General features: G+C 54.9%; 2 protein-coding genes across 8 annotated transcripts; one reads left to right on the top strand and one right to left on the bottom strand.

Annotated features, from left to right (window-relative positions):
* The first annotated feature begins 38 nt into the window (after window positions 1-38).
* On the top strand, window positions 39-19,427 carry KMT2B (lysine methyltransferase 2B). 2 transcript variants are annotated; one of them, XM_036440801.2, is made up of 37 exons: window positions 39-410; window positions 1,438-1,510; window positions 1,744-3,716; window positions 3,907-4,020; window positions 4,114-4,264; window positions 4,539-4,818; window positions 4,979-5,034; window positions 5,274-5,552; window positions 5,863-5,957; window positions 6,197-6,295; window positions 6,423-6,536; window positions 6,674-6,820; window positions 6,921-7,016; window positions 7,434-7,551; window positions 8,308-8,421; window positions 8,586-8,770; window positions 8,846-8,935; window positions 9,027-9,131; window positions 9,262-9,335; window positions 9,873-9,988; window positions 10,078-10,169; window positions 10,249-10,386; window positions 11,044-11,202; window positions 11,424-11,544; window positions 11,621-11,699; window positions 11,797-11,957; window positions 13,022-13,249; window positions 13,332-14,622; window positions 14,716-14,793; window positions 14,869-14,972; window positions 17,349-17,486; window positions 17,569-17,643; window positions 17,746-17,923; window positions 18,222-18,329; window positions 18,435-18,518; window positions 18,635-18,764; window positions 18,856-19,427. In XM_036440801.2, the coding sequence occupies exons 1-37, from the start codon at window positions 54-56 to the stop codon at window positions 19,129-19,131; spliced, it is 8,076 nt and encodes a 2,691-aa protein (XP_036296694.1). In that variant the 5' UTR covers window positions 39-53; the 3' UTR covers window positions 19,132-19,427. The 2 variants fall into 2 exon arrangements, with proteins under 2 accessions (XP_036296694.1, XP_036296696.2); XM_036440803.2 differs by having other exon boundaries at window positions 9,229-9,335.
* Window positions 19,428-19,954: 527 nt separating this feature from the next.
* On the bottom strand, window positions 19,955-24,426 carry IGFLR1 (IGF like family receptor 1). Of its 6 annotated transcripts, XM_045582519.1 has the most exons (5): window positions 22,259-24,426; window positions 21,626-21,821; window positions 21,005-21,183; window positions 20,448-20,724; window positions 19,955-20,329 (listed from the first exon to the last, which is right to left on the bottom strand). In XM_045582519.1, exons 2-5 carry the CDS (start codon window positions 21,777-21,779, stop codon window positions 19,983-19,985), a joined length of 957 nt encoding a protein of 318 aa, XP_045438475.1. In that variant the 5' UTR covers window positions 21,780-21,821; window positions 22,259-24,426; the 3' UTR covers window positions 19,955-19,982. The 6 variants fall into 6 exon arrangements, with proteins under 6 accessions (XP_045438475.1, XP_045438473.1, XP_045438476.1 ...); XM_045582517.1 differs by having other exon boundaries at window positions 21,626-24,426; XM_045582520.1 differs by having other exon boundaries at window positions 20,448-20,595; window positions 21,626-24,426.
* Between the last annotated feature and the right edge of the window lie 129 nt (window positions 24,427-24,555).

Genomic DNA, 24,555 nt, shown 5'->3' with positions numbered 1-24,555 from the left:
CCTGCGCTCGGCCGCCCCTCCCCCGCCTCCCCGGCCCCTCTCACGGTGCCAAGATGGCGGCGGCGGCGGGCGGCGGCAGTTGCCCGGGGCCTGGCTCCGCGCGGGGCCGCTTCCCGGGTCGGCCGCGGGGCTCCGGCGGGGGAGGGGGCCGCGGCGGACGGGGCAGCGGGGCGGAGAGAGTGCGGGTAGCTCTGCGGCGCGGCGGCGGCGCGGCTGGGCCGGGCGCAGCCGAGCCCGGGGAGGACACGGCCCTGCTCCGTTTGCTGGGGCTCCGCCGGGGCCTGCGCCGGCTCCGCCGCCTGTGGGCCGGCCCGCGCGTTCAGCGGGGCCGGGGCCGGGGCCGGGGCTGGGGTCCGAGCCGGGACTGCATGCCGGAGGAGGAGAGCAGTGACGGGGAATCCGACGATGAGGTGAGGCGGTCGGAGGCGTCCCCAGCGCCGGGCGGGGCGGAGGCCGGGGCTTCTAGAGGTCCGGGCAGCGGGGTCCTCGGGGCCCTGCGGGGAGAAAGGGCCCTGGAAACAGGCACGGGAGAAGGTGGGCTGCACGGAGCTGAAGGCGAAAGGGGCCTTTCCAAATGCATAGAGAAGCCGAGCTGCAGCTGGGCTCCAGCCCCTGGCGGGTCTCCCTGAAGTGCCCTGGGCTGGTCCTTCTTGGCAGTCGGCAAAGCTGGGGCAGCCGAGGTCTGGGCGAGGGGACCGCGGCGAGCGCAGGCCCGCCCAGGGGTGGTTGACAGCAGCAGCTTGGCTTTCGTGGACCCGGGCTGGGGCGCTCTGGGCGCTCACCTGCAGCTGCCCCGCCCAGCCCCTAACCTCTGACACAGCCCTGGTTTCACTAGTGCCCCATTTTCTCTCCTGACCCAAAGTGGGGAGAGGCTCGAAGGGAGGAGGGCTTCCCCTTAGGGGCACAGGTTGAAGAGAAATGGAATGAAAGCCGAGACTGGGCACTCTAGCAGGTCTGAGTTCAGCTCACGATGTACCCTCGCCTCTCAGAAAAGGCAGGAAGGTGTGGGGATCCAAATGTGATAAACCATTTGATATACATACACACACACCACGCTTGGGTGGTCCTGTTCCCATCTTCGTTCCGAAAGAAACTAGGGGGGTGCACACAGAGGCCCCGCTTTTTTCTTTGTTGGAGTCTAAGGGAATCAGGGTACTGCCTGCTGCCTGGCCTGAGAGGACCCTGTTTTGTTTTCTTCTGAGCTGGTATGGTCTGGCATAGGAGGTGGAGGTTCATAATACCCTGTGTCTTCCTGCCCAAGGAGAGACCCTGTTTTCTACTGCCCTCACATTTTAGTCTTTTTAGTTCTTTTGTAAGTAGTCAGCGGTTTGTTAAGGGGGAAGCTGGGCATATTCCTCAATACATGAGTCTCAGGTGGAACCAGGGCTTTGGCACTGACTGCTGTTTCTCCCCTCCACCTCTGGTCCCCTAAATCAGGAATTTCAGGGTTTTCATTCAGATGACGATGTGGCCCCCAGTTCCCTGCGCTCTGCGCTCCGGTCACAACGAGGTGAGTGATGGGGAAACTGTACTTCTATAGTTTTAAAGAAATGTTACTCCTCACTCTTTGTGTCAGCTTTTCCCTGTTCAACTAGAGTCTCCATCAGTTACCAAATGTGTTCTGTGTTCAAAGCCCAATGGGGGGGAAACAGACAAATAAGACTAGTTCTGGCCTTCCTGCAGCGCCTTCCTTAGTCCAAAGGGCTAGCTTGACCCATCTCCCCACCCCTATTCTCCTTTTAGGTCGAGCCCCTCGAGGTCGCGGCTACAAGCATAAGACGATCCCCCTTCTGCCTCCTCGCCTAGCAGATGTGACTCCTACTCCCCCAAAGACTCCTGCCCGGAAACGGGGTGAGGAGGGTACAGAACGGATGGTGCAAGCACTGACTGAACTTCTCCGGCGGGCCCAGGCACCCCCAGCCCCCCGGAGCCGGGCATGTGAGCCCTCCACCCCCCGTCGGTCTCGAGGGCGGCCTCCAGGACGGCCAGCAGGCCCGTGCAGGAAGAAGCAACAAGCAGTAATGGTGGCAGAAGCAGCTGTGACAATCCCGAAATCTGAGCCCCCACCTCCCATGGTTCCAGTAAAACATCGCACTGGCAGCTGGAAGTGCAAGGAGGGGCCTGGCCCAGGACCTGGGACCCCCAAGTGTGGAGGGCAGTCTGGGCGAGGAGGCCGTGGAGGCCGGGGCCGGGGCCGAGGTGGACTCCCCCTCGTGATCAAGTTTGTTTCAAAGGCCAAAAGAGTGAAGATGGGACGATTGTCCTTGGGACTTGAATCAGGTCAGGGTCAGGATCAACATGAGGAAAGCTGGCAGGATGCTCCCCAAGGAAGAGCTGAATCTGGACAGGGAGAGGGCCCTTGCTGGAGCAAGGAGCAGAAGTTGGAGGAGGAGGGAGAGGAGGAAAAAGATAAGGAAGAAGGGGAAGAAAAGGAAGAGAGAGCTTTAACTGAGGAAGAGATGATGTTAGCTGTGGAAAAGGAAGAGGCAAAGCTGCCCTCACCACCCCTCACTCCTCCAGCCCCTCCTCCTCCCCCACCTCTTCCATCTCCCTCAACATTTCCTCCATCCCCACTTTGCCCTTCACCACCCTCTGTAACCCCACCATCCCCTCCACCACCTCCTGCCCCAGAGGAGCAGGAAGAATCTCCTCCCGTAGCCCTAGCCACATGCTCCAGGAAGAGGGGCCGGCCTCCCCTGACTCCCAGCCAACGGGCAGAGCGGGAAGCTGCTCGGGTGGGGCCAGAGGGCACCTCTCCTACCACTCCAACCCCTAGCACCATCACAGGAAGCCCTCTGGAAGACAGCCCCACTGTGGCCCCCAAAAGCACCACCTTCCTGAAGAATATCCGGCAGTTTATTATGCCTGTGGTGAGTGCCCGGTCCTCCCGTGTCATCAAGACACCCCGGCGATTTATGGATGAAGATTCCCCCAAACCCCCAAAGGTGGAAGTCTCACCTCTGCGGCCTCCTGTTGCCATCTCCCCACTCGCCCCCCAGGAACCAGCACCAGCCCCCTCTCCACCATGTGCCCCAACTCCCCTGTCTATCCCAGTCCCACTCCCTGAAAAGAGACGGTCCATCCTAAGGGAACCCACATTTCGCTGGACCTCACTGACCCGGGAACTACCCCCTCCTCCCCCTGCTCCTCCGCCAGCCCCACCCCCACCTCCTGCACCTGTGAATCCATCCCGGAGGCCCCTGCTCCTTCGGGCCCCTCAGTTTACCCCAAGTGAAGCCCACTTGAAGATCTATGAATCGGTGCTTACTACTGCTCCACTTGGGGCCTCTGAAGCCCCTGAGCCAGAGCCACCTCCTGTTGATGAATCTCCAGCTGAGCCTGAGCCACGGGCAGTGGGCCGCACCAACCATCTCAGCCTGCCTCGATTTGCCCCTGTGGTCACCACCCCTGTTAAGGTTGAGGTGCCCCCATCTGGGAGTCCACCTCTGAGCAATGGGCGGCAGCCTCAGGCTCAGGCACAGCAGTCTCTACAGGCCTTGCAAACTCAGCTGCTGCCCCAGGCACTACCACCACTGCAGCCACAGTTACAACTGCAGCCACCAGCACTGGAAAAGGCCCGGATTGCAGGCCTTGGTTCCTTGCCCCTGTCTGGTGTAGAAGAGAAAATGTTCAGCCTTCTCAAGAGAGCCAAGGTGCAGCTATTCAAGATTGACCAACAGCAGCAGCAGCAGCAAAAGGTGGCATCTTTGATGCCGGTAAGCATGGTGCTTTGGCCAGGCCCTTGCCCCCAGTCATCCAGCCTTAATTTCCTGCAGTCCCTTAGCATCCAGTCTCGAACATTGCAGGGAACCTTTTGAGTCTGTCCCACAATTCCCTATATTCCTTTTCTGGCGCTGTTTTTGCTCACTTTCCAGCCTCTAACCCTGCCTATTATTTCCCCATCAGCCAAGTCCAGGAGGGCAGATGGAGGAGGTCGTGGGGACTGTCAAGCAAATCTCAGATAGAGGTCCTGTCAGGTCTGAAGATGAATCGATGGAGACTAAGAGAGAGAGACCATCGGTATGGAGTGGGTAGAGGGCCCTGTGAAGGAGAGTGGTTACAGGAGTGCAAGTAGCAACTGTCTACATGTATTCCTGCTGTCTCCTCTCCCAGGGCCCTGAGTCCCCTGTGCAAGGCCCCCGAATCAAACACGTCTGCCGTCATGCTGCTGTGGCCCTAGGTCAGGCCCGGGCCATGGTGCCTGAAGACGTCCCCCGCCTCAGTGCTCTCCCTCTCCGCGATCGGCAGGACCTTGCCACAGAGGGTAGGGATGGGTGTCTTGTGGGGAAATTTGACGACCTTGTCAAGTCGGAATGAGCGAATGCACCAAGAGCCTGGGAGAGAGGAATTGAGTTGGGTGCCTAAGGCTAGGTGGCAAGGGGGTTGGAGCACATGCTAGGTCTTAGACAAAGCGGGTTTGGGGACGAGGGACCTGAGCACTGCAAAAATACCCTGAGGGCCAGTTGAATGAGGTTTAAGGGAGATGAAGTAGAAGGCCTGGTGGCTTTGTAGCTCCATCCTCTTCTCCACTTTTCTAGATACATCATCAGCATCTGAGACTGAGAGTGTCCCATCACGGTCACAACAGGGAAAGGTGGATTCAGCAGGGCCAGGGGGAGACTCAGAGCCTGCAGGGTCAGGAGGACCCTTAGCCCATACACCCCAGCGCTCACTGCCCTCCCATCATGGCAAGAAGATGCGGATGGCACGGTGTGGACACTGTCGGGGCTGCCTGCGTGTGCAGGACTGTGGCTCCTGTGTCAACTGCCTGGACAAGCCCAAGTTTGGTGGCCCTAACACCAAGAAGCAGTGCTGTGTGTGAGTAGCTGGGATTCAGCCTCCATTCCCACCCATGGTTCTTATCACCAAGGCCTCTGCCCCACCAGAGCAGTGGGATTGGCATCCTTGTGGAGAGCTTCCTCTCTTCCCCCCAGACCACCAGTCCCCTACCCTGGTGACGTGCTGCTCCCCTCCCCAGATACCGGAAGTGCGACAAGATAGAGGCTCGGAAGATGGAGCGGCTGGCTAAAAAAGGTAACGAGTTTTGAGCATTTCTTTACACAACCTTATTTAGATTGTTGTATAGAGGAAACCATGTTTTATTTGCTCTTGTCCCCTTTGCAGTTCACCACCTTTGTCTTTTTTTCCATCATGTGCTTTTGTATCTCTCCTGCACTTGTCCTCTTCTGCCCCACTTGTTTCTGGCTTTTCTCATCCAAATGTCCCATGTCCCTGGCTGAAGTCAGATCCTACTAAGTCCCCTGTTCCCACAGGCCGGACGATAGTGAAGACGCTGTTGCCCTGGGATTCCGATGAATCTCCTGAGGCCTCCCCTGGTCCTCCAGGCCCACGCCGGGGGGCGGGAGCTGGGGGGCCCCGGGAGGAGGTGGTGGCCCCGCCAGGGCCCGAGGAGCAGGACTCCCTCCTACTGCAGCGCAAGTCAGCCAGGCGCTGCGTCAAACAGCGACCCTCCTATGATATCTTCGAGGACTCGGATGACTCAGAGCCCGGGAGTCCCCCTGCTCCCCGGCGTCGGACTCCCCGAGAGAATGGTGCGAATTGTTTGTTTCTTCCTCTATCGGTCAGTCCTAGGTTTTTTTTGTGGAAGTGATGGGGCTCTGACCCCAGGGTTCTATCTGTGTGATAGGGGAGCTGAGTGTAGAGAAGGAGGTAGTCTTAGGTGGATGGGGAACTAGCATGTTAGGTGTTTAGTAGCTTATTGAGCAAGGCTTAAGGATCATCCTAACAGACCTTGTTTGTATGAAGAAGTCCCTGGGGATCCAGGTGACATTTTGGGGTTGTAAAAGAGGGACAGTGCGGCAAGCAGGAGAGGGAATCTCACTGCTCATGTGTCCTGCCTAGAGCTACCAGTGCCAGAACCTGAGGAGCAGAGCCGGCCCCGCAAACCCACCCTGCAGCCTGTGTTGCAGCTCAAGGCCCGAAGGCGCCTAGACAAGGTTAGCACGGCCCCACCCCAAGAACCCTGAGCCCCGTGGAAGGCATGGCTCCTTCCTTCCAGGAGCTTCTGTGGTGTGTGCACACCAGAAAACCGGCCCTGATGGATGAGACAGCCTGTCCTGGAAAGCAGAGGATCTGGGCAAAAGACCGGGTCTGGAAGGCTGGGCGAGAGGGCAGCAAGGAAAGAAGCATCTAAAGATGGGGTGGTCGCCTTCTGACCATCACCATCCCTCCCTAGGATGCTTTGGCCCCTGGTGCCTTTCCTTCTTTTCCCAATGGCTGGACTGGAAAACAGAAGTCCCCTGACGGTGTACACCGGGTCCGTGTGGATTTTAAGGTATGGCTTTGAGGGGAGGATGGCAAGAACTGTGGTTGGAAGGAAGTTATTGTGTCTGAGAAGCCTGTGCTTTAAGATCTGACTTATGTTCCTGACTGCTCTCTGATCCTGTCCTCTCTTCCCTCAGGAGGATTGTGACCTGGAGAATGTGTGGCTGATGGGAGGACTGAGTGTGCTTACCTCCGTGCCAGGAGGGCCACCTATGGTGTGCTTACTGTGTGCCAGCAAAGGCCTGCATGAGGTTGGTTCCTCACCTTTTTTCACAACCCCTCAAGTCTCCATTAGCCCTTATTGTCAGATTTCTTGGGCTCTCTCAACAGGGTCGCATGCCCTGGCCTCACTGTGCTCATCGTTCACTGTTCACTCTCCCACCCCCAGTTGGTGTTCTGCCAAGTCTGCTGTGACCCTTTCCACCCATTCTGCCTGGAGGAAGCTGAACGGCCCCTGCCCCAACATCATGACACCTGGTGCTGCCGCCGCTGCAAGTTCTGCCACGTTTGTGGGCGCAAAGGCCGGGGATCCAAGGTTTAGGCACTGGAGCCATGGGGGGATGGAGGAATGGAGGAGAGGGGTATCCCTATGCCAATAGGTCCTGCCATTGTTGTCTTTCTCCAACATCCAACAGCACCTCCTGGAGTGTGAGCGCTGCCGCCATGCTTACCACCCAGCCTGCCTGGGGCCCAGCTACCCAACCCGGGCCACACGCAAAAGACACCACTGGGTGAGAGAGGAGGCCCACACCCCTTGCTTTGGAGTTCTCATTAATGCTTCCGCCCCCCTCTCCCCCCGCCCCGCCACTGCAGGCCAGGACTCTTGAGGGGAAGGTTGGAGGTTCTTTTGAGAGTTTGATGAACAACATTTCTTTGGGAATTTTACATAGATAAGAAATTAGATGTACTATTTTTCAGGGGTTCATGGATTCCCCAATCCCAGGCTCAATCTCCCGCTCTAGCCTAACCTCCACTCCTTCCAGTTTGTCCCTCACTAGTCTCCCTGCTTCATTTCTCTCCTGTTCTTCTCTTACTTTTCCTTCCTTACCTATCTACTGCCTACCATCCACGTCTTTTTGCTCATCCTCCCCTTGCACTGCTCTAGCCAGGTATCTGGCTCTGCCCCTAATATTGCCCTGCTTCTCCAGATCTGCTCAGCCTGTGTGCGCTGTAAAAGCTGTGGGGCAACTCCAGGCAAGAACTGGGACGTCGAGTGGTCTGGAGATTACAGCCTCTGCCCCAGGTGCACCCAGCTCTATGAGAAAGGTGGGGATTTGGCAGGGGCCCTGGGTCCTGGGGGTCCACTGGGGAGTGGGCCAGGGTCCTGCACAGGCAGTTAGAACAGATGCTCCTTTCTAGTTGCTTTTCACCCTCTTTCGCCATGGACTCTCTCCTTCTGTTCAGGGTACTCTTTTTTTTTTCTTTCTTCTTTTTTTAAAATATGTTTTATTGATATTTTACAGAGAGGAAGGGAGAGAGAGAGAGCTAGAAACATCGATGAGAGAGAAACATCAACCAGTTGCCTCTTGCACACCCCCTACCGGGGATGTGCCCGCAACCAAGGTACATGCCCTTGACCGGAATTGAACCTGGGACCTTTCATTCCGCAGACCAGAGCTCTACCACTGACCCAAACCGGTTTCGGCTTCAGGGTACTCTTCAACAGAGGCTCTTCCAGTACATAAAACAGAGACATAGTCTCTCTGAGGTCAATGCAAGTGGAGGGCCTGGGAACCCACCCTCATGGTGGCCCTGAGATGCTTCCCAGAACCTCGTTTTTACTGAGCACTTTGAAAACCTGCACACATCTCATTTATTCAGGCACCATGTTTAGCAGGCCCTATTCCTCATGAAGCATTGGGGCTACAGGGTTAGAAGAGAGGTTTTATCCTCAGCCAGATTTTTGGGAGAGTTAGGGACCCAAGATGTAGCATAATGGAGGCAGCCAACGTAGTAGTCTAGGGATGATGCTCCCACCCCCGGGGCAGAAACTCTGACTTGCCCTCTTCCCTCTTCCTTTAGGAAACTACTGCCCAATCTGTACACGCTGCTATGAAGACAACGACTACGAGAGCAAGATGATGCAGTGTGCACAGTGTGACCACTGGGTGCATGCCAAGTGTGAGGGGCTCTCAGGTGAGTTGGGGGTGTACCAGGGGTGTGACCTCAACCCTGTGGGGATCCCTGTCCTGTCTCCCACTACAGGCCCTCATTGGAGAGGTGGGCTAAATGTCTTTAGTGAACTAGGTGCTGCTGAGAGCCCCAAAACATTTTCTCCTTTCTTACCTTGGCTGTTCTAGATGAAGACTATGAGATCCTTTCGGGGCTGCCAGACTCAGTGTTGTACACCTGTGGACCTTGTGCTGGGGCCACGCACCCTCGCTGGCGAGAGGCCCTGAGTGGAGCCTTGCAGGGTGGCTTGCGACAGGTGCTCCAGGGTCTATTGAGCTCCAAAGTGGCAGTCCCACTGCTGCTGTGCACCCAGGTCTGGAGGGCTCAGGTGGCAGGACTGGGTGGGGCCAGGCCTAGCTCTAGCTCTGCTGACTCCCCCTCTTTGTAGTGTGGGCAAGATGGAAAGCAGCTGCACCCTGGGCCCTGCAATCTGCAAGCTGTGAGTCAGCGCTTTGAGGAAGGCCACTACAAGTCTGTGGTGAGTGGGACACAGAGGAACCAAGTGGATGCCAGGAGGAGAGAGGGCTGGGGTTGGGCAGGGTCTTGGATTCTGACAAGCCCCCTTACAGCACAGCTTCATGGAGGATGTGGTGAGCATCCTGATGGGGCACTCGGAAGAAGGAGAACCCTCAGAGCATCGGGCTGGAGGCCAGATGAAGGGGCTCCTATTGAAGGTGAGCTCTTGGGAGATGTTTATAGGGTGGCTTCAGTGGCAGTGGGGAGAAAGCGGGTCCTTCACAGATACTTTACGTGCCAATTCTCCTGGGGAAGCCAGTTTTTCTCATCCTGTTACCCACTCCTCAGCTGCTAGAGTCTACGTTCGGCTGGTTCGATGCCCACGACCCCAAGTACTGGCGACGGAGTACCCGGCTGCCAAAGTGAGCAAGGCTGGGTGGCAGGAGGGGAATCCGGGAGTGAGTGCAAAGGCCAAGAGCACCTTAGGGGATAAGGAGCAGAGTTCGGGTCTGGAGAATAGTAGGACTAGAATGACAGTCCCTAGGTTGTAGACTAGCAAAGATTCAGACAGTGGAGTTGGCTCTCAGTTTCTACCTTGTGCAAGGAATTATTGGGGACAGCAGTGGGTGAACTGTGTTTTGGGGGTTGGGCAGTCCAGGATCCTGATGAGGAAGCCCAAGGGAGGTGCCTACTGGAGCCTAGGGCCTAAGACTTCCTAGAAGTGATGACGTGTGATGAAGTGAGATGTGAAGGAAGAATATTCCAGGCATGAGAAACAACAAGCATTTCATGTGCTAAAGGTGGCATGAGAGGGCCTAGCTTGTTTGGGAGAATGAGAGAAATGCTACATGGAGAGAGGACAAAAAGGGTGTCATGGCATGTTTAGGCTGAGATTTTGGGTGGGTCTAGTCCAGCCATCCTTGTTAGACATGTCAGATGCTGACCCAGCCTATCCACAGTGGAGTCCTTCCCAATGCTGTGTTGCCCCCATCCTTGGACCATGTCTACGCTCAGTGGAGGCAGCAGGAACCAGAGATGCCAGAATCAGGGCAGCCTCCAGGGGACCCCTCAGCAGGTACTGGGAAGTGGGAGCTGGAAACTAGAGCCCCTGAGTTGGTGATCTGGGTCCTGTATCTTAGACCTCCCTTTCCACACTCCTTCCAGGTTTTCAGGGCAAGGATCCAGTTGCCTTTTCGCACCTGGAGGACCCTCGTCAGTGTGCACTCTGCCTCAAGTATGGTGATGCGGATTCTAAGGTGAGGGCTGCTGCGTGAAGCCCCAAGTTGTGGTGTCTGGTCCCTGGGGCCTCTCCTCACATCACTCCTCTACCCTCAGGAGGCGGGGCGGCTCCTGTACATCGGGCAGAATGAGTGGACACACGTTAACTGTGCCATTTGGTCAGCTGAAGTATTTGAGGAAAATGATGGTTCCCTCAAGAATGTGCACGCTGCTGTGGCTCGAGGGAGGCAGATGGTGAGGGCACGGGTCTGGAGAGGTGGGCAGACTTCGGGGTCTTGGGGGCGCCTCCTTCAGTGGAGACAGCTCTTGTTCCACAGTCTACCACAGTATGTCCTTTCACTGCTGGTCCTACGTAACTTCTTTGGTTGTCCCAGGACTCTGGTGTAGAAGACATAGTGGCTTTTTCCACCCTTTTTGAGCCCTCTGACCTGGGAGACCTAGGTTTGATCCTGTCCTGGATGTGTTCCATACAGTTTGGCACTTACCTCTTACTACATGCCTGTGTTGGCCTGGATTAGAATCTCCCTCACCAGTGTGGGACCTGTAGAATGCTCAAGCTCACTGTCAGAAAATGGGATAATAGAGGTGCCCACTACAGGGGGCAGGTTGAGGATTAAGTGAAATAGTACAGGTTCTACATTAGAATCATGTGAGAAAGATGGTAAGTGCCAGCACTATCAAATATTAGCTGTTGTTATTTTTCTTTCCCCTGTAACACTGAACTTGACCCTGGATGGCACTAGGTGAGGTTATGTTTGGCGATTGCCCTTTGTGAAGTGCTAGGCTAGACAGAGCACAAGCAGAATCTCAAGGACAGTGATGCTGAGTGTCAGGCCCTGGCCCTGGCCCAGGTCACTGGCTTCTCCCCTCAGCAGCCCCTTCCACCTGCAGCGCTGTGAGCTCTGCCTAAAGCCTGGAGCAACGGTGGGCTGCTGCCTTTCCTCCTGCCTCAGCAACTTCCACTTCATGTGTGCCCGGGCCAGCTACTGCATCTTCCAGGACGACAAGAAAGTTTTCTGTCAGAAACACACAGATCTGCTAGATGGCAAGGTGGGCCATTACTTTGGGGGAGGTAACTCCCCACTGCTCTTTCCCCCTTCCACTTAGGGATCCCCATAGCCGCTCAGGCTTGGCCCTGCTGCCTCAGTGTGTCCTTGTTCTCCTTGAGCCCTTAAGCCAAGCCCTGCCCACAAGTCACTACCTGCAGAGCCTCTCCTTCCATTCCCTCACACCCTACCAATCCAGCAATCCATTTGCCACCCACTTCCCAGGAGATCGTAACCCCCGATGGGTTTGATGTTCTTCGCCGAGTCTATGTAGACTTTGAGGGCATCAACTTCAAGCGAAAGTTCTTGACAGGGCTCGAGCCTGATGCCATCAACGTGCTCATTGGTAAGCTGCTTGCTCTCTACCGTGTTCTTCCTGACCCTACCTGGACCCACCCTCCTGAACTCTCCTCTGCCCTCAGGCTCCATTCGAATTGACTCCTTGGGTACTCTGTCTGATCTCTCGGACTGCGAGGGACGGCTCTTCCCCATTGGCTACCAGTGAGCAGCCCGGGGAATTGGTGGGGTTCGGGACTCCAGGACTAGATCTCATTTCCCAAATTGTCCTGACTATATGTCCCACATGCCCACCCAACAGATGCTCCCGTCTGTACTGGAGCACAGTGGATGCTCGGCGGCGCTGCTGGTATCGGTGCCGAATTCTTGAGTATCGGCCATGGGGGCCGAGGGAAGAGCCAGTTCATCTGGAGGCAGCGGAGGAGAACCAGACCATTGTGCACAGCCCTGCCCCTTCCATTGGTATGGCCTTAGAACTACTTCATTTTCTTCCCTGAATGCCACCCTCTCAGTTCTTACTTTCCTCTTCCCTAAAGAAACTACAGGGTGCTTGCATTCTTTCCCTCATTGTGATGGCAGTAACATAACTTAATGACTATGCATCATGCGAGAGGGCTATTTTAAACATTTCACAGAAAGTGAGGGGTCAGCACCATGCTACCTGCTTTAGGGTGGGGGGAGATGGTAACTGTACAAATGTAGGAGCCTTTAGGGCCACCTGACTCGGGGCTCCATGCTTCTGTAATGCTCCCCACAGCTCTGAGGAAGGCACAGCTCCATTGTACCACCACTCGAAATGGTAGTCATTCTCCATATAACATAGTGGTGGAGCCAGGATTCTAACCTGATCTGCTTAGTTCCCAATCTGGCACCTTCACAGCCACGTTGGCACTGAGGGATGTAGATGAGGACTGGATGCCACAGAGCAAAGAATGGTCTTGGAGATTGGTAAAGGGAGAGGCCATTGGGGGCTGAATGGGAGGAGAAAGATTGGGATTGTGTTTGCAGGTAAGGAATTTGTTCCAGGTTAGAGTCTGACATGAAATGGAGAGGGGAGGGGGGTGCAGCTGCCTTGGATGGAATTAGGAAATGTTGGGAGGAGTTGGCAGAGATTAGCTGGCACAGGTTGGGTGGAGCAAGTAATGGGGAGCCAAAAGCGCCAGGATAGGGCGGATGTGTTTGATGTGGCAGGGATGCACAGAGCAGGTAAGAAAGTGGTAGGACTGGCCTGGCTGGAGAGAGGGCAGTGTTCCTCAGGGCATATAGGGCCTAAATCAAAGCAGTAGGTAGCCAGGAAGTGGGGAGGTGGCAAAGGATGGCTGAGGAAGTTCACAAAGTGACCCCAGGTGTGTGTGGAGGTTTTGCAGAAGCCATGCAGGGGCTGATGACTGGGACCAGTGCCCATTGTGACTGGGTCTGGGGTAAGGTTGGAGAGGATGCATTTGGCTTAAAAGAAGGCAGGGTATGTGAAAAAAGGCTTTGATAAAGAGCCCCTGCCACCCCTGATGTCATTTTATTGCCTCTAGAGCCCCCAGATCATGTCAACTCACCACCAAATACAGATGTCCTTATCCCTGGAGCTCCTGAGCACCACTCACCTATTCAGAACCTGGACCCCACTCTGCGGCCAGATCCAAGCAGCGCCCCTCCTCCAGCTCCCCGCTCTTTTTCGGGGGCTCGAATCAAAGTGCCCAACTACTCACCATCCCGGAGGCCCTTGGGGGGTGTCTCCTTTGGACCCCTGCCCTCCCCTGGTGAGTACTTGGGAGTATTCAGGGGAGGGAAGGGGCAGGTGAGGCAGGAGCACCTGGCTGACAATGACCCTTCCCCCCACAGGAAGTCCATCTTCTCTGGCCCACCACATCCCTACAGTGGGAGACTTGGACTTTCCAGCTCCCCCCAGACGCTCCCGTCGTCCCAGCCCCCTGGCCCCCAGGCTACCAATGTCACGCCGGGCCTCCCCACCTCTCAGAACCTCTCCTCAGCTCAGGGTGCCCCCTCCTACCTCATCCCTTAGAGCCTGTACACCTACCTCAGGGGAGCTGGCTCCCCCCGGCCCAGCCTCATCCCCCCTTCCCCCTGAAGACCTGGGCCCCGACCTAGAGGACATGGAGGTGGTGTCGGGACTGAGCGCTGCCGACCTGGACTTTGCGGCCAGCCTGCTGGGTGCCGAGCCCTTCCAGGAGGAGGTTGTGGCCGCGGGGGCGACGGGGAGCGGCCCCGGGGGCCCCGGAGACAGCTCCGAGGAGGAGGCCGGCCCTGTCCCCCACTACACCCACTTCCCCGTGACTGTGGTGTCAGGCCCGCCCCTGCCCCCTGGCACTCTCTCCGGAGCCCCTCGCATCGAACAGCTGGACGGAGTGGATGATGGCACAGACAGCGAGGCTGAGGCAGTCCAGCAGCCTCGGGGCCATGAGACTCCTTCAGGGCCAGGAGCAGGCCGGGCTGGGGTCACTGGGGCTGCAGGGGACAGGGTCCGACCTCCTGAAGACTTGCCGTCAGAAATTGTGGATTTCGTTTTGAAGAACTTAGGGGGTCCTGGGGAGGGGGTTGCTGGGCCCAGAGAGGAGCCACTCCCCCCAGCACCTCCACTGGCCAATGGTAGCCAACCTCCCCAGGGCCTGCCCCCTAGTGCCGCTGACACCACTCGGACGTTTGCCTGGCTCCCTGGAGCTCCAGGGGTTCGAGTATTGAGCCTGGGCCCTGCCCCAGAGCCCCCCAAACCTGCCACATCCAAAATCATCCTTGTCAACAAGTTGGGGCAAGTGTTTGTGAAGATGGCTGGGGAGGGTGAACCTGTCTCCCCTGCAGTGAAGCAGCTGCCTCTTCCCCCTCCCATTCCCCCCACAGCCCCCACTTCCTGGACTCTGCCCTCGGGATCTCTGCTGGGTGTGTTGCCAGTGGTGGGGGTGGTCCGCCCTACCCCTCCTCCGCCCCCCCCTCCACTGACATTAGTGTTGAGCAGTGGGCCCTCCAGCCCACCCCGTCAGGCCATCCGTGTCAAAAGGGTGTCCACCTTCTCTGGCCGTTCCCCACCAGCACCTCCCCCGAGCAAGACTCCCCGGATGGAGGAAGATGGAGAGGCCCTGGAGGACTCCCCACAGGGCCCAGGGCTTAGTGGCAGCGGGTGAGTCAGTATACTGAGGCTGTGGAGGTGGGCAAGGGAGCTGGGCAAGAGAAGGCAGCTCAGGCTTCTTGTGGTCCCCCCACTCCCTACCAGGTTTAGCCGAGTGAGGATGAAAACTCCTACTGTGCGTGGAATTCTCAACCTGGATGATCCTGAGGAGGAAAGTCTGAGGTGAGTGGCCAGTCCCTTTTCCCTGGAAGCTCTGGGATCTCTCCCTTCCCCCTTCTGACAGGTCTCTCCTCACAGGCCCCTCCAGGACCAGTCCCCTCTGCTGCCACTTGCAGAAGGTGGTCTTGCCCAGGCTCCCGATGGTCTCTTTGACCTTGAATCCCAGTGGCACCACTACTCAGGTAGGACCAACCTTTTCTTCTCACTGCCTTCTTCCCTGTACTTGCTCAGATGAATGACTGACAGTGGAGAATTGGTACCTTTCAAAAAAATATGTGGGAACACGTTGTACACGCACCTGGGAACAGGCCTGAGGTGGGGTGTTATGTAGAGATGCCCTGGAGGAGCTTATGGCCTGTGACAAACAGACAGGAAGTGTCTGCTTGATCTGAAAGGGTCTCTGAAAGGGCCTTGCCCATATGCCCAGGAGCCCCAGGGAAGGCTTCAGCGCCTAGTCTGCCAGAGTCAGAGTTACCTGGTGAAACCAAAGATGAAGTTCTGTGGATTATCCAGAGAAGATGGATCCCACCTAGAACCCAGAGATGGGGCAGGACCAGTAGGAAGAAGATCAGAGGAGAGTGGAGTCCCAGAGACCAGGGAAGAGAGTAGTCAGCAGTCCCAACTGCTACAGAGGACCCTAGGGTTGCGATGTCAAGGATTGGTATGTATCGTGTTAGCCAGAGTACAGAATCAAAGACGGTGGTTAATGAGGAAGTCAAAACAACACCCAGATGCTTTGCCAAAAAGCTCAGCTAAGAGTCTGGGGGGAGGACGTGGGCCAACAGCTTATAGGGGTTTGGTGTGAGGGCTGAGACAGCAAAACCATGGATGAAGGCAAAGGAGGTGAGAGAGGAGGCATGGTGGTCAGGTAGAATAGGAGACCCTGAGATGGGAGAAAGATGAGGTTAGGTGTATCTGCAGAGACATTAGTATACAGGATGAGGGCACTTGGAATCATTTGGCTGATAATCTCAGTGAAGCCAGAGGAGAAGTACTCTGTTAGTCAGGGAGGGCAGATAGAGCTGTGGGAACCATGAAAGTAGTAATTAGCAGCCCGGGGTGTGGAATTTCTAGTGGCCCCAGTCCTGTTCTGATATGTGGATTTTGTCATTGTTTAGAACACAGCTGCTGAGCATGGAAGTGGAGTGAGGTAGAGTGAAACTGCTTAACTGAAAGACTGCTTATGGGGTCAGAGAGGGCACAAGGATATGGCAGTGACCATGACGAGACAGTCCCGACTGCCCTTAGGAGCATATCACATTTTGGTAGAGGAAGCAGACATGTACATTATTAGTGCACTGCAGCTTAGAATGAGCACTGAGAAAGAAGGCAATGAGAGAGTTGTTTTCAAAGAACAGTGGAGTGAGGATGGGACAGGGCTAAGAAACGGTAGAGTTGTCAGAGGTGGACCCAGGGGCACTGAGGCCTAGAGATGATGTGAGTCACACAACAACAAGGTTTAGAGTCTTGTGTGGGGCTGTGAAGTCATCATGTTGGCCCAGAGAAGTGATATGGAGAAAAGAGCAACCATGTGGGTTCTGCCTCTCTTGGGTGTGCTCACTCAAACTCGTTACCTCCACTACAAACAAATACAGTGGTCAGTCCTCATTCCGCATCTGGCTTCAACCAGGAACCTTCAGAGTGCTGATCCTCTTTCCTCCCTTCCCCTCCTCTCCCCTTCTCTCCCCTTCCCTCCCCTCCTCTCCCCTCCTCTCCGGTTGTGCCTCATCATTGCCCCAGCCTGTCAACTTTGGCATATCCAGGGTGCTCTCATCTAATTTCATGGTCCTAAATCCCATTTCTAATTCTGATAGTCCCCAAGTTGCTAGTTACTCCTTGTACCTACTTGCCATCTCTACCAGCAAGTTGCCAGGAAAGTTTTTCTAAGAGAAATGTCATACTCAACATATTCCAAACTGAGTTCTCAACCTTTACCCAAAATTTGTTTCTCTTCCAGTCTCACTATCACTGTCCTTCCAGTTACTCAGGCTCCAAACCTCAGAGTTTTCCTTGACACCCTCCCTCCCCCCAACACACACACACACACACACACCTCTTTCTCTTACATCTACATCTCCTACGTCAGTAAGTCCTGTCTGCACTACCTTTAAAATCTTTAGCCCATGAGAAATCCATTAAATAACTCATAATATACATGTATTTGATTCTGAATGGTCCGGTAAAATAATGTGTAATATTTGTATCAATATACTGTATATAAAAATATACTTGTGCAAAATATAATTCTCCAGTATTTTTAATTTTATGTGAGACAAAAGAATGAGGGGTGGGTGTTTATGATAGATTGGGTTTGAGTAAGCCACAGTATAACCTGCAGAGCCAAAACACTCCATAAGCTTCCGTGGAACTGCTCCTGTAGCCAACAAGTCCTGCAGAAAAGGAACCGCAGACCCTTTAGAAAAAATGTTTGGTCTGTAGGGTTCACCAGGCATTTAAATCCAGAGTCTGTGCTTGTGCCCAGGGTAGTGAAGGAAGGCAATGGGAAGGTTTTGACTCCAGAAGGGGTGATCCTTACTTACTCTGCTATTTGGGACCAGGTGAGGCTTCAAGCTCTGAGGAAGAGCCTCCATTTCCAGAGGATAAAGAAAACCAGGCCCCAAAACGGACTGGTCCACATCTGCGCTTCGAGATCAGCAGTGAGGATGGGTTCAGCGTGGAGGCAGAAAGCTTGGAAGGTGAGTTAGAATGAATGGTGACAGGGAGGGAGAATGTGTCATAGAATACCATCCTGACTCTGCTGTGGCCCTGCCCTCTCAGGGGCGTGGAGAACTCTGATTGAGAAGGTGCAAGAGGCCCGAGGGCATGCCCGGCTAAGACATCTCTCCTTTAGTGGTAAGTGGGGATCCACAGGGACTCTGAGGGCTGGGATCACGTCCGGAGAGCAAGATGGGTCACTGACATGACTTGTGCATTCTCACCTTTGACTTCCCTCAGGAATGAGTGGAGCAAGGCTCCTTGGTATCCATCATGATGCTGTCATCTTCCTGGCAGAGCAGCTGCCTGGGGCCCAGCACTGCCAGCACTATAAGTTCCGCTACCACCAGCAGGGAGAAGGCCAGGAGGAGCCACCCCTGAATCCCCATGGGGCAGCCCGTGCCGAGGTCTATCTCCGGTGAGAGGTCTGGGGTGTGATGTGTGGGTTGGGGGAACCCTATGGGCAGACTTGAGGGTGGGAATTAAGTCTGTTCAGATTGGAAACTGAGACCTGGCAGAAGACACTAGGCAATAATTCCAGGAATTATTTCTAGGGGTCGTATCAGAATGAACCTCATTCATTCCCCTTTTGCTTTGTCTTCAATAATAGTTGTATTACTCTTACTCTGCCAGCAGTGATACAGGCCAGGAATTGGAGGGTAGCATCTAGAAGGAATGGCTCTGTACCTCCCTCCATTTTTCTCTTCTACCTACAGGAAATGCACCTTTGACATGTTCAACTTCCTGGCCTCCCAGCACAGAGTGCTCCCTGAGGGAGCCACTTGTGATGAGGAAGAGGATGAGGTACAGCTCAGGTCAACCAGGTATGGAGGGCAGGCCAGGGTGCTGGGGTGGTCTGGAAGGGTCTTACAGAGGGTGACCAGGGGCAAAACATATCATTTCTGGGTGATACTATTGTCCCCCACTAGACGTGCCACCAGCCTGGAGCTGCCCATGGCCATGCGCTTTCGCCACCTCAAAAAGACATCCAAAGAGGCTGTAGGTGTCTACAGGTTAGTGGGGTTGGGGGGAGGATGCCCCTTGGGTGGATGACAGGTGCCCTGGTGTGGGGCTGCCCTGATTTTATCCCCCTGCCCCCTGAGCTCCCCTTGCCCATCCTACCCTGCAGATCTGCCATCCATGGGCGGGGCCTGTTCTGTAAGCGCAACATCGATGCTGGCGAGATGGTCATTGAGTACTCTGGTATTGTCATTCGCTCTGTGCTGACTGACAAGCGGGAGAAGTTCTACGATGGGAAGGTGGGCTCTGCCAGGTCATGGGAATGAGGTGGGAGAAGCAGGGTCTTCCATGGGAACAGAGCATCTAACTGCCCCTACCTTGTCCCTGTAGGGTATTGGGTGCTACATGTTCCGCATGGATGACTTTGACGTGGTGGATGCCACAATGCATGGCAATGCCGCCCGCTTCATCAACCACTCCTGTGAGCCCAACTGCTTCTCTCGAGTCATCCACGTGGAGGGCCAGAAGCACATCGTCATCTTTGCCCTGCGCCGCATCCTGCGTGGTGAGGAACTCACCTATGACTACAAGTTCCCCATTGAGGATGCCAGCAACAAGCTGCCCTGCAACTGTGGCGCCAAGCGCTGCCGTCGGTTCCTTAACTGAAGCTGTGGTTGCCCACACCTCCTGCTGCCATCTTCCCCCTGGTCTGGGGGCTCCCTAGTCCCCCCAGAGCATCTCACCCCCACCCTCATGTCCAAGGTGAATGTGGGCATGCAGGTGGCAAGGGCCCTGCCCCTACCCCTCCAGCCCACTCAGCAATTGCCCCCTTCTTGCCCTGGGGGCCCAGAATGTAGATATTGTACAAAGGTTTCTAAATCCCTTCTTTTCTATGCACTTTTTTATTTAAGAGGTGGGATCCCAGGTGGGAACCTCCCCAATAAAGTCTGTCAATGTTTGGAGAGGTGGTCTTAGTTTGTATAGTGCTGGAGGCATGTAGAAGCTCCCATTTCTCTGTGCCCCACACCTATTCTGAACCAAGGAAGCCCATCAGCCTCAACAGGCAATGGTTCAGAATTAGTACTGTGTTTCCCCAAAAATAAGACATCCTCCGAAAATAAGACCTAGCGCCTGGAAAAATAAGACATCCCCTGAAAATAAGACATAGCGCATCTTTGGGAGCAAAAATTAATATATTTTATTTTCGGGGAAACGGTAGTAAATTGGGTCTGTCAGGGCTTCAGAGCAACAAATGTCTTACATATTGTAAGTTAGAACCCAGCTGGATGCCTGTGGATCTTTCTTGGGTAGCAGTTCTCCTCAAGAGGGGACCCTGGTTGCCCAAAAGCACCGAGACCAGCTCTCCCACATCTGGTCTTGTGATAGGATGGGCCCTTTTCTGGGTGCGGGATGAGAATATCTGCTGGGTCTTGGCCCAATTAAGACTATTTCAAGAGGACTCCTAATGAGTCCAGGAGACAGCAGGCACTTAATTTCAAGGGAAACTTTATTGAGTACTAGGCTGGGCGAGCCCCAGATGAGGCAAGTTTGGACAGCACCTGCAGAGCATCTGCCCGCCCTAGCTGGGCCAGATATGTGCCAAGCTGGTCCAGAGAAGCGGAGGGCTCCCTTGCCACCACCATCTCAATCAGGGCACGCAGAGGCGAGTGACTAGGTCGCAGTGAGTAGGCAAAGGTGGACCAGGAAGCAGGCAGTCCATATTTTGCAGCCAGGTGTCGAGTGGTACCACAGGCCAAAGCCCCACCAGGCCCAGGCTCAGGGTCCAGCAGCACAATCAGCTCCTCCAGCACCTCCAACTCATCCAGAAGGCGAGATAGGGGCTGTGATGCCAGATTTGGCAGCTCTGGGAAACAGAGGGAGGGATAAGGGGGAGGAAGGTTGGGCTTGCAGCCCATATTCCCCTTGACATGTCTGGGACTAACCCCCGCACCAGGAGTGGGAGCACAGAAACCCATGATCACCTGCCTCCGATGCCACCAGAGAGCCTTGAGAGGTGTTGAAGCCAGGACAGGGGTAATAGGGACTGTGCCTTTGCAGGGTAAACAGGAGGATGGCTGCTGAGGTCACAAGCAGAACCAGCACCAGGGGCAGGGCAAAAGTCAGCAGGGCCTGCTGAGGGACGGTGTATTCAGATGTTCGAGAGGGGCTGGAAATGGCTGGTGAGCTGGTCTCCTGGGAGCTTGGGACGCTGGGTGTTTCAAACTTCAGGGGACAGGGCTCCTTGGGAGGGGCAGGCTTCTGAGAATAGGAGTAGAGCTGGAGGTAAACCCCGCTCCTGTCCCCTCAGCCCAAATCTTTCATCCTTGTAAGCCACATCCCCACCTGACCCAGACCCCCAGTACTTTAACTGTAGCTGGTCACTCCCAGATACAATGTCCCCACCCCTGTCCTCTTCAGTGGGGCTAGGTACTCCACCACCTTTGATCCAGACCCCACCCACCCAATCCCAAACCACGCCCTCTACATCCCACCCCACTTCTGGCAGGCTACACCTTTGCCCATGCAGTCTGAGCCAGACCAGCACCTCTTCACAGCGCTGCCGGCTTCTCTCGGGAGTGGAGGCCCTGGTTCTGCTGCCACAGAAGCCACATAGCTCTGCGAAGTCCAGATTGCACTTCCCAGAAGGACACTTTTTGAAGGGATGCATTACGTGATCACCAAAGTCATTGAGCCCGCAGTTTTCTGAAAACTCATAGTCTAGTGGGAGACAGGATCTTGTAAGTGGCTTCCAAGCCCCACCTCTAAAAGATCCTTTCCTTTTTGTCCTATCCTAGCAGGCCTCGCCCGTTGGACTTTATCCGCCCATCAGCAGACATGCTCACCCCTTCCATTCTCCCTTCCCCAAACTAGCCCTGCTAGACTCAAAAGGCTCCTTACCCTTCATGCCCCTCCCGCTTCCACATCAAGCTCTGCCCATGCTGGGATTGATCTCTCACCCCCTTCTCACTGCCTGGATCCTGCTTCTAACCTTTCTCACAGGCTTAACTCCCATAACTGCCTTATCTGATTAAGGCGCACTGCACCTACCTAGAAGCAAGCCCCCAAACCTTGTTCCTTCACAGGATTTCCATCACCCCCTCAGTCAGCCTGAACATATTTGCATAGGTGTATGTAGGTATACGCCGTCTCTGCTCCTCACCGGGGCACGGGGGAGGCCCAAAGCGCTGTAGGCAGCTGCCACAGCACTGGTTGTCTGGGTTCCAGTACTCAAGGCGGCTACAGTGTTGAGAGGCTTCATGCGGCACTGCCTGGGCCAGGAATAGCGCAGCAGACAAGAGGTGCTGGGGCCTCATCCCAGCGGCGCATGCAGAGTGCAGGACTTCCGGCCACAGCGCCTTTGCCAATTTCCCAGGAAAACATGGAGAAGAAGGAAACAGTGGATGTGGAGGCATAGGATGAGAATCTACATACACCCAGCTCCCAGTCCTCAGTCCAGCTTCTGACCCATTATCAGAAGCCACAAGGCCTCAGGATTGCTAGAGCAAGGGCTCTGAAGCCAGACCTTGTGGATTCATATCCCACATCTGCCATGTTCCATCTGTCTCATAGGAGTATTGTGGAGAATTAAAACTTACTAGATTAAACTATAATTGAAAAATAACAAGTGATTAAAAAAAAAAAAAAGAAACAACACCCTTATTAGAAGTAAAGCTCTTAGGTAGCACCTGGTAGATGGTAAGCTTAAATATTAGGCATTACTGACTCCCAATCAAGGATGGAGGACCCAGCCCTCATCTACTGAAGACTCCCACTCAATTCCAAGTGACCTTACCTTAGATCCCAACCCCAATCTCCTCTGAGTTGGGAATCCTCCAATCTGCCACAACTAGGTGTCTTCCCTTTGAAAAGCCTCAGATGGATGTGGTGGTTTCCAGCTCAAAGGCGCTTCACCAGTCCCACTTGGGGGTTTCTAGGGTGTTGAGCTCTGAGTCCAATTTCCACTTGTTTGAAGTTCTTCAGCTGCAGTTGTGGCTAGAGCCCAACCTACTTCCCCTTTTCATCGGATGTGGGGGTGGAAGGAAACTCCAGCCCGCAGCTAGACTTGACTCAAGCTCAAAATACAGAACTTTATTCAGGGAGGAGTGGCAGACCCTAGAGGCTGGGAAAGATGGCTCTGGGGAGTTAAGGGAGCTTTGAGGGGTCCTAGCCAGGAGCATCTCTACCTGTTAGAGGTGAAAGGCAAGAGGGTCAGGATCTCAGAAGTGGCCCTGCTGGTGGTCTGGGGAATGTCCTTCTTTGGGACCTTGGGGTGACCTGGGGACAGGGGGGTGGGGGGGAGGCTTTAGAAGCATGGGGCAGAGCAGGTGATGAAGTAACTAGTGTTCCTGAGAGTGGTCTAGGATAGGTGCTCAGGAGCTGACCTCAGGATTAGAGATCCAAGCTGATCTTGGGTTTGGGATTCAGGATGGTTTGGGGTTGGGACTTAGGTGCTGATCTTAGAATGGGCTCAGTACTAGTTCTAGGATACCAAAGACTTGAGATATTGTTATCAAGACATAGGATCAGGTTCATCTCAGGTTATAGGAGCTTTAGAGTATGAGAAGTCTTGGCAAGCTGGTCCTGAGATACCTGAGCCTGGGTTCCCACCAATAGAGCTGCTGCCAGAAGTTCCAGGGGGCAGGTCGCAGATGCATGAAGTTGCAAAAGCTACCTCTGGGTTGAGGATGGATGGATGGATGGATGGAAAGGGACCAACACACACACACACAGGAGTCTGGAACTCCAGGTGCCCATCCCACCCTCTTACTGCCATACCCCATCTCATACTGCTGACAGCATGACTCCAGGAAGTCGGTGACAGGAGACATCAGCATGCAGAGTCTGCCCACTGAACCAGCGGTTACTGAGTTCAGCTACTGCCCACTCAGCATCCTCTTCATGCCGGAAGTAGGTCAGGTTTGGTAGTCAAACTCAGAAACCTCCAGGGGATTTGTAAGCAGCTCTGGGACTGGACTGCATTTATTGATGGACCTCAAACTAGGAGGCTTAAATGGTGACCTTTAGGCACTCAAATGTCTCCAACTCTGGCCTCTAATGGGGGGAAAGCAGGCACATTGACACAGACATTGCCCATAAGGTGGTCCCCCAAGTTGTCACACAAACTCATCTCTTCAGTCTCCCTGAACTTCTCCTGCAGTTCCATGATCACTCCTGCGGAGACTAGCAGGTGTTCAGCTGAACTCTTGGCACACAATTCACCCCATTTCTGGCAATCCTCACCTCAAATAAGTTATCATAATGTTCTTGCACCTCTACATCGCACACGTGACTTGGAATCAGGAGGTGGCCTGCAGAGGACAGTCCGTCCTGCCCCCAAGAAATGGTGCCTCTAGTGTGATCCGTCTGCGGTTCGGGCGGTGTTCTGTGGATTCCGGTACAGGTTGAGCAGCACCATTGTGTGAATAGGGCTTGAGCAGAGAAAGCAGGGTTATGTGCAAAGGTGTTGGGAAGAAGCCTAAGCATCTTGAGTGCATCAGCGATGCATGTCCCTAAGGAAACCAGCAGAGGGAGGACCAAGAAGTGAGAGACAACCGAGGTGTGTAGGTTAAGGAAGGAACTGGCAGAAGTCCGACTAGAAAAAAGCCGGACGGTAGGGTGGGCCTAAGAAATCCGGAAAAGGCGGGACCTCGGATGATGGACAGCAGGAGAGCGACAGCCGGGAGGCGTTAACCCTCCAGGCTGCGTGCCAAGTCTCACCAGCATGAAAGTTTGTCGTGAAGCCAGGAGCACTGATCCCCATTTCGGCAGGCCCCGATCCTAAAGTAAAAGGAGCAGTTAACCCTGGAAGAGGTGTAACGACAGAGGTAAACCGAAGGCTGAAGACCCCAGAAATACCCCTCGCCGCCCAGCAACCCCGACAGGCTATTGGCTGCACCCGTTTCCACTTGTCCTTCTCAGTCCCGAATATTGAAAAATTCAGGCATTTTTACCAGAACTCTCCAACTCGGTCGGCTCAAAGTCACTTCCGTTGCTTCAGAACATTGGGAAGTGTAGTTCTTCGCTGCCTCGGCTTGCTTAGCACGCGCTCACAAACTCCCTAATGCGCTTGCGAGTAGGAAGCCTGCGCCC

The sequence above is a fragment of the Pipistrellus kuhlii genome, unplaced genomic scaffold, assembly GCF_014108245.1.
Source record: "Pipistrellus kuhlii isolate mPipKuh1 unplaced genomic scaffold, mPipKuh1.p scaffold_m20_p_17, whole genome shotgun sequence".
Classification (NCBI taxonomy): domain Eukaryota; kingdom Metazoa; phylum Chordata; class Mammalia; order Chiroptera; family Vespertilionidae; genus Pipistrellus; species Pipistrellus kuhlii.
Note: the sequence above shows the minus strand (reverse complement) of the source record. Positions and strands in the feature narration are given on the sequence as shown.